Below are 8,699 nucleotides of genomic sequence, written 5' to 3'. Positions count from 1 at the left end.
TTAGTTATGATTATGTATATATATAGTTATATATATATATAAATCATATATACACCTCCTTACTACTGGTTGATTCCTTTTCTCCATGATGCAGGCGTGCATGTCGAAACAGATCATAGCGAATATCCCTACAACGCCTACGCTATCAAATAAAATTCTGGACGCTTGTCTGCGGGTCGACAAGGTAGCCAACGGGGTACGTTTCCTCCCGGATACTTTAATTATTTGAACGTATATGCCGTGTTTGCCGTTTAGTTTGGTGTTTCATGTGTGGACTATAAGACGGATGGGATACCACCCCAAACATCACACACACATATACCTAACGGGCTGTTCTCTTATCGGTTGTATCGCATGCGCATATTCTTGGAGACGTGTGACATCTACTAAAACCCTAAACCCTAAAGCAGACAAACATATCACACATAAATACCTCATTGGCTGTTATCTGTTGCTATCTGTCGTATCGCGAGTGTACTGGAAGAGTGCCCCTATCACCTGCGGAGATACAGTGTCCCGCCACTTAGTTATGGATTAAAAACATAAGAATAGAGTATACAAGGCACGGGGCACCGGGTAGATATGCATCGGTATCTATCTGAAGGGATTGGTCCACACAGAGCCAAGTGGTATCCTCATGCACACAAACAATACAAACGTACATGTCGTATTGACCGTTTGTTGTCGTGTCGTATGTGTGTACGTCAGGAGGGGTTGATCAATGCCTTCGAGTGGTTCACCCATAGGGGTAGGTATCATCCACATACACACAAACAATACAACCATACATGTCGTATTGACCCCTTGTTGTCGTATCGTATGTGTGAACAATAGGAGGCGTTGGGTCTCCTGTCGTATTAACCGTTTGCTTTTGTATCGTACGTGTATGTGTGTACCACAGGAGGGCCTGGATAAGGCCTTCAAGTGGTTCACCCATACGCCCAAGACGAACCACATGTCCACTATGCAATACGACAAGCGACATGTGCGCATGGAGGTGCAGCCTTACACCGTCACTAAGCTAATGCGAGCCCTAACGGCTTCCGAACGGTACGCCGACGCGGCCGTGGTCTTCAAACACTGGAACAAGAAGATGGTATGTTAAAAAAAGAACCCTTGTTTGGTTGGAGGCGACTCACTTACACGGATACTGTGCTTGAGATAGTGTGGCTAGTAAACTTTTGTACGGCTTGGGGTTGGGGACAGGAAACACTGGTGTTGTAAGAAGAGTTGGTACGTATGTCCCTTGCGTGCAGACGTTGAGGTGCGTATATGGTTGGTACAGGCTGTATACACTTATTGGCGCTTGATGGCAGGTTACTGATTGTCTGCGTGTTGGACACCAGTGTGCCTTGTATGTTGGTATAAGTAAGCAGATGGTAGATATGATCCTTGCTGGCAGGTGTGGGATGCCTGGACTGTTTGTATTGGTTGTCGTATACAGGTATTGAAGTTAGATGACAGATTACCTGTGCCTGTATCAAGTTTGTCTACATACACTGCCATACCACACATCTCATCATTCATATATAATCCTGTGTCATGCGACTCTGAACCTGTATCTCACGTACCTATATTTAGTCCTACATCGTTCTACCACGTACGTACATCCCTGTTGGTTCAATCCGCCTCTCAACCTGTCGTCCTGGTACATGTCTTATTGCCATTCCATGACAAGTAAACAGTTCAGTTGATTTAATATCTCATGCGCAGGTGCACATAGAGGCACTTACATAAAGAGACCTATTGATAGTATGCACGCTTATTCCCTACACCAGGAACCTAACTTTGGAGATTTAGAAGTTCAGGGTTCTAAAAAGAGTATCTATTGATCGTATGCATGCTTATCCCTGTCCCAGTATCTCGATTTTAAGGGTTTAGGGTACAGAGTATTGATTGATTGTATACACGCCTTGTCCCTACACCAGGATCGTATTTTTAGGGTTTTAGAGTTTAGGGTTATACAAAACGTTTATTGATAGTATTACACTCTTATCCCCCTGCCAGGATATTAATTCCAGGGTTTAGGGTTATTTAAAAGCATTTATTGATCGTCGACACGCTTATCCCTACACCAGGATTTTAATTCCAAGGTTTTAGGGCTATATAAAAGTATTTATTGATCGTATAGACGCTTATCCCTACTAATGGGTTTTAGTGGGATAGGGTTGTTCAAAATTATCTATTGATCGTATACGCGTTAATCCCTAACACCAGGATATTAACTCCAGGGTTTTATGGTTATATAAAAGTATTTATTGATAGTATACACGCTTATCCCGACACCAGGATCTTGAGCTGTCAGCGTACCATGTCCTATTCGACATCGCCGCCAAAGACAGCACCCATCTGTCTGCGGGGGTTAAGCACATGGAGAAGATGAGGCAAATAGGTAGGTGTCTACAATCACTATAGGCAACATGCGTGTTGCGGCTGAAGCAAATATCTCCAACCTCGATATGCGTATAGTAGGGTCTTTATTGTCCATACCATGCCAGTTGCTTGGTGTGTACGTTTCCGTTCTTGATACTTGGGGTATGTCTGGCTAGGGTACTCTGTACTATACGCACACACCCTCATGTACGTCATGTCGTTGTGGTTGGAATCTATGTGTACTAACTAATTACAGAAACAAACACACTCTCGTACACGGCAGACGTTTATAGCATTCGTGCAGGGCTTTTACAAACACTCTTTGTCGGAATACATGCATTGTTATACAATGGTTGTAAGTTCTCATACAAGCACATTTTTTATCGGGCTAGTTGTACACTTGTAACATATGTAGGTTCATATACACACTTTTCATCGAAACACACCCACAGTATTTACATGCATGCAAGTTATCACACAGCCAGACGTTTCATTGGAATACATCCACAGATACTAGATCCATGGAAAAGTTCTCATACAAGCACACTCGTCGTTGGAATACACCCACAATTACGCATACATGACAGTTATTACACGACCACACTCTTATCGGGTTACCTACACACGCATAACATATAAACAAACACATTTTTCATCGGAATATACACATACACCCACAATTACAGCATGCATGCAAGTTCTCATGCACGCTCACTTTTCATTGGAATATACCAAACACAGGTCCTATCCCCAATGAAAAGTGCTACACGGATTTGGCAGCAGCCGCGCTGCACCACGGCAAGAAGGAGATCGCCGCCAGAGTGATGAGTTATTACGAATTGGTGAGTGCTATTATATTATGTTTCCATAGCTATTTTTAAAGTGGCCTAGTGGTGTTGGTATTATCCATGTTTGAATTGGTATACAATTCAAGACACATTCATCATATTCGTACAAGGCAGTGATCGCCGCCAGAGCGGCAAGTCACTACGGAATAGTGAGCGCAGTATTATATATATATTTACACACATATATTATGTATATATATATATATATATATAACACACACACACACACACACACACATATATATATATGTGTGTGTGTGTTATATATATTTATATATATATGTGTGTGTTATATATATATACATATATATATATATATATGTGTGTGTATGTATGTATGTATATGTATATGTATCCATAAATACCTCCTGTACTCTCAGTCTAGTCCTTTCGCACTCGTACACCGATCATACTCTAAAACGCAGCAGCCACCCTCCCACCCCTCTCTCTTTATACTCACGAGACCTTCCGACGTGATAGGCCTACATCAGCCTACGTAACTCATGCACCGTGTGTCGGCGCCTTATGCTTACTAGGCCCATACCATCATTTCAGGAGACTAATTCACCGGGGTTGTTTAGTCTCATCAAGTACTAATTACATATCATACTATATAACTCATTGGCCACGTGTGTTTAGTGCCTAAGCTTGTATTTCTAAGCTTGTATCATAATATAAGCAAATATCCCACTCAAAAAGAGTACAGGCTTCATCACAAATAAGACATACTCTATTAATAACAACTCATTGACCATGTATGTTTAATGCCATTAATTTCTAAGCTCATATCATACCTACTAACTCATTCCATGTCCATCACCACTGCCATTGGTTACTACTTCCAGGATGCCATGAAGGAGTCTGTGTTGAGTCGCCGGTTACGGGCGGAGAGTGCCGAAAAGTAGTGCACAGAAACGGTTAACGAACCGCGTTGGAGGGGGGGGGGGGGGTACTAGACGTGTTATGGATGCAATAAAGTAGTAAAACGTATAAACGTACTGGTACATTTTCTCTCGTCCAAACCTAGATTAGTAGTGGAGAACAAAACCGGTAGAGTCCTGGTACGTTTTCTCACCAAGCCTGTCTCAACCGATGTGACACGAGTAAACACCCGGACACAAATGGGTTGCCAGTGTGTAGAATAAGTGCTACAAACACAAGAAAATTGAGTACCACCGCATACGCATCCATACATCTCTACTGATCCCAGCGCCCTCAGATAGCTTTATCTCAAGAAGGGTTTTAGGGTTTAAGGTTTTTCACAAGAAGCCTGCCTGGTAACACTTATCGGGCAGGAGATGCACTGACATGTCCAATCAGAATTGACTTACACGCAGGTACATCTCTCCTCTTATGTCTCTTCTGTGCCGAGAATGCCGAGCCAACGAGTACTACAGACCAAAGGTCTAAGACTCTGTAACAACGCACGTTCTCACTTGCCTTAAAGAGAGGCGGATCCGTACACGCGTGGACTCCACTAGTTCAGACCAGACTAGATTCCCTGGCAACTGTTCACGCTCTACTCCAAGGGCTAGTGCAATAGGTAGTTCGATCTGGGCCAAACCATGATCTGCAGCCCAGTGTAAGTCGAATAGCAACCATGGCAACTGTTCATTATCTCCGCATAGCTGCACCTCAATTGGAACACATCATAGTTGAGAGCCGGGTAGTTCGGTTACCTCTACCACACTCCGCCTCCAGGTAAGACCACAGAGCAGGTGCATTCCTGTCTTGCTCCATCACATTCCTGCTATGCTCCCGCCTGCGCGCAGTGCTACATATCACACTCCACTCGTACTCGATCGCATACCATGAGTAAGCAACTGATCCCACGCCACGCGTTCAGGACGGCACGAACACTGAGGAATGCCAACAGCTGTTGCCTCTGGGCTGTCACATATTTGGTGATGTACCACACCACTCTGTGAAAGCGCTGTGTGCGTCTACCCCAAGCACTCACAAGCATGCATGGTATATTCCGGATACGTATATTCTGGTACCTGGATCTCCAGGCCAAATCGAGCTACGCGCTTATGACCAGCGATTCAAATACATCTGAGATCAACCATCGAATGACAAACTATCCCGTACCAGTCCCCATTCTCCCTGTCTAGTCCGCGACAGCCACCTAGTTTTATCGGCGCCTGAGATACACTAATAATAAAAGGGACTGAATATCTATCACCAGCCTCTGTTGTCCTGGCCTAGAGTTTACCACAGTCCTCTACAACCACTTTCTTGGTCGTCTTGCCGCTTTGCGAACCCACGGCCTCAATCTTTCGGACCACATCCATCCCTTGCACCACTTTACCGAACACCACGTGCTTGTTATCCAGCCTGTTTTAAGCATGGGAGAAGCAATACCATATGTTTTAGTGAAATGTTTGTTATCCAATCTGATCCGAGCATGAACGAAGTGATAACAGACACATGTTAATATTTGGTGCATAGCCAGCAATTGGGAGGTTAGGTCATGATATGTATGAGCGTTTGGTATCTCACGCGATCTGAAAGAATACATACTATCCAGCCTATCAAGCATGAAACAAACAACACCAACACCTAAAAAAACAATAATAACAACAACAACAACAACAACGGTTATGGTTTATTTGAGTGGTTGCTATCTTATTTGTACTTATGGGCGAGGCAATGATTGAACTTGTGGGTTAGCCCATACATTCTAATTAAACACCAGATGTGTTGGGGTGTTTCCAGCCAGTTTGTGATTCAACAATGAGACCCAAGGCCGGTATAAGGTAGTCATATAACAGGTGTACCGCACACATTAAAAACGAACAAGTGATCTGTGATGGCATTCTAAAGTGAAGAAGTATCCGTACTATTTAATCGGTGCACCCAAGAACGGGCTGATAAATTAAGAACGAGACCGACATATCTGGTGTGTACGTGATGGAACAAGAAGGTTCAATACTTGCTACTCTCTCTTAAGCAACCACTACCTACAACCTAATCAGAAAGTCTACTTGTTCAGGGATATTGCGGGCGTAGTTCTAAGTGCGTAGGGCATGGTGCCCTATAGAATCTACATGCGGGTCTATGGATTGATTCCATGTGCATGCATTGTAAATCTTACACGTCTCACAAACTCCAACGGGGGAACAATGTGACTCAATTGGGAATACTATTTTTCAGTTACAAACTCCAACGGGGGGTTTCGACTTTTACAAGTGGAGAGGAGAAGCAAAACAATGAAGATATTACAAAGGGTATTTTAAAAAAAAGAATATAATGATATAATAGTATAAAAATAATAATTACAATAATAGTAATAATAATAATAATGATAATAAATATAAAAATAGAATAATAATATATATATATATATTGTAACTGAAATATTTATATACATTGTAACTGAAAAACAGTATTCGAGGACAAGACATCGATGTGACTAGTGCATGAGCACCAGTCCGTTCCCTCCGCAGGAATGTGCAGTTAAACGCCTACTCAAAATCAACGCTACGATACAGTGCCGTTGACTACAAATACAGCCGTTTATATCCAGCCTTATAGACAACGACATGAATGTAACTAGCTATGCGAGCCCAAACAATACGTATACCTAGCAGATACATACAGACATACGGCTACCAAACCACAAGGGTACAATGCAGTAATCTTTGACTACCTAGACATGAACAGCATAAAGCCCTTCACATCAAGATAAACAGACAATGCATCAATGCCACTTGACTAGTACATACCGGAATAACTACATAGACATGAACAGCATTACGCCCTTCACATCATGACGTACAGACGCACAGACAATGCATCATTGCCACTTGACTAGTACGTACCAGACTAATTGCATAGACATGAACAGCATGAAGGCTTGACTTGTACGTACCAGTCAGTCTTTTCCGTGCAAATGAAGAACTGTGAGGCGTTGGTGTTTGGACCAGAATTGGCGCACGATAAGATACCTGCAAGGTGGCATACAAATAGATGATATGTGTACATAAAGATTGAGATCATGAGTATACAGATACAAACATATGATAAGTATACATATAATAAAGATAATAAGTATACAAATACAAACATTAAGTATACATTTAATAAAGATAATAAGTATACAGATACAAACATGTGGTAAGTATACATATAATGAAGATAATGAGTGTACAGATACAAAAAAATGTTACTGCCTGTTAAGGAATATATGAATATATATGCGTGCACGCCGCTTAATTCCCAACCTATATCCTTTCAGATGCAACTGAGGGTATAGACAAAAGCAGCAGTGGGCTTATATAGAGTTTAGAGCTATTCAAATAAGGAGTTTTGGATGATAAGTATACAGATACAAACAGATGTTGTTGTCTGTTATTGTATATATGCGTGTGCACGCCAGTTTATTTTCAACCTATATCCATTCACATGCAACTGAGGGTATAGACAAAAGCAACAGTGGACATACACATGGGCTTATAACCACTGAAACAAGAAGCACAACCAATAAAACTAACGCGTACATATACAACAACCACATACCCGGGCCCGTGTGCTTAAGCGTAAAGTTCTCATCGTCGAACTTCCCACCGTAGATCGACTTGCCACCCGTGCCGTTGTGCTTGGTGAAATCGCCTCCCTGCAGCATAAACTGGGGTATAACCCTATGGAACGTGCTGCCCCTGTAGCCGTATCCCTTGCTGTGTGTGCACAAGCCCAGGAAGTTGGCAGCCGTCTTGGGTACCACATCCTTGCGCAGCTCTATAGTAATACGCCCAACGGCCTTACCACCTACGGACATGTCCAAGAAAACGATGGGATTGCGTCCTTCTGAGGTCTGGTCGTCAGAGGCTTTGTCTGCGGATGCCCTGTCTACCGCCATCGCCTCGCCATTCTCCAGTGTTGCTGATGTTCGAGATAAAGAGGGTTTAAGGGATAGGTAACACACACACACACACACATATATATATATATATCAATAAATAAATATAAATATAAGTGTTTGCGTACGAGTGTCGGCGTGCGTATCGTATGTGTGTGTGGGGAGGGAGAGGGAACAAGGGCGAGTATAGGCATTAAATGCTGGCAGCAAGACGCCAAATTACTATGACGACATCATTCAATGCCTCTTGCACGCCAAGTTTGCGACATTAATACCACAGCAGTCCTGGTGGTATAAGAAACACATATACCACACGCTTGCATTCTATAACAACCCGACATTCATGCTAGACTAGAAAGAGAATTAGGCATATGGGAAGGATGTGATTTTGTGTACAGTTATATGGAAATAAATTATGATTTCAGGTGTAAAACCCCAGCTTTTTGGAAAATATATTTCACCATGGTCGGTGACATGAACTAATGCTATTGGGGTATGTGGAGTATAGCTATACCGGCAATACTAACTGGGAAATATAAAGCCCATGACTGATTTGATATTGCACTAAGCACGTTGCGATTTAATCTGACTATCATGGATCATTGTTTTCAAGCACA

The 8,699-nt window shown here is 42.5% G+C and overlaps 2 protein-coding genes across 2 annotated transcripts in view; one reads left to right on the top strand and one right to left on the bottom strand.

Moving 5' to 3' along the window:
- Nucleotides 1-85: 85 nt before the first annotated feature.
- SARC_11619 (hypothetical protein) lies at nt 86-4,126 on the top strand (the record flags this gene model as incomplete). The annotated part of the gene is made up of 5 exons (XM_014294291.1): nt 86-196; nt 902-1,096; nt 2,290-2,392; nt 3,115-3,215; nt 4,067-4,126. The coding sequence occupies 5 exons, from the start codon at nt 86-88 to the stop codon at nt 4,124-4,126; spliced, it is 570 nt and encodes a 189-aa protein (XP_014149766.1).
- The window catches only part of SARC_11618 (peptidyl-prolyl cis-trans isomerase E), a 6,241-nt gene continuing 1,507 nt past the window's right edge, over nt 3,966-8,699 (bottom strand). Inside the window, exons 2-4 of the mRNA XM_014294290.1 lie at nt 7,743-8,105; nt 7,096-7,171; nt 3,966-5,558 (exon numbers count right to left, since the gene is read on the bottom strand). Coding sequence (XP_014149765.1) covers nt 5,426-5,558; nt 7,096-7,171; nt 7,743-8,105 — 572 coding nt within the window. The 3' untranslated portion in view covers nt 3,966-5,425. The remainder of the gene's footprint in view (nt 5,559-7,095; nt 7,172-7,742; nt 8,106-8,699) is intronic.

This window comes from Sphaeroforma arctica, assembly GCF_001186125.1.
Source record: "Sphaeroforma arctica JP610 unplaced genomic scaffold supercont1.1788, whole genome shotgun sequence".
Lineage (NCBI taxonomy): Eukaryota > Ichthyosporea > Ichthyophonida > Sphaeroforma > Sphaeroforma arctica.
The sequence above is the reverse complement of the archived record's forward strand: the minus strand, read 5'-3'. Positions and strand labels throughout refer to the sequence as shown.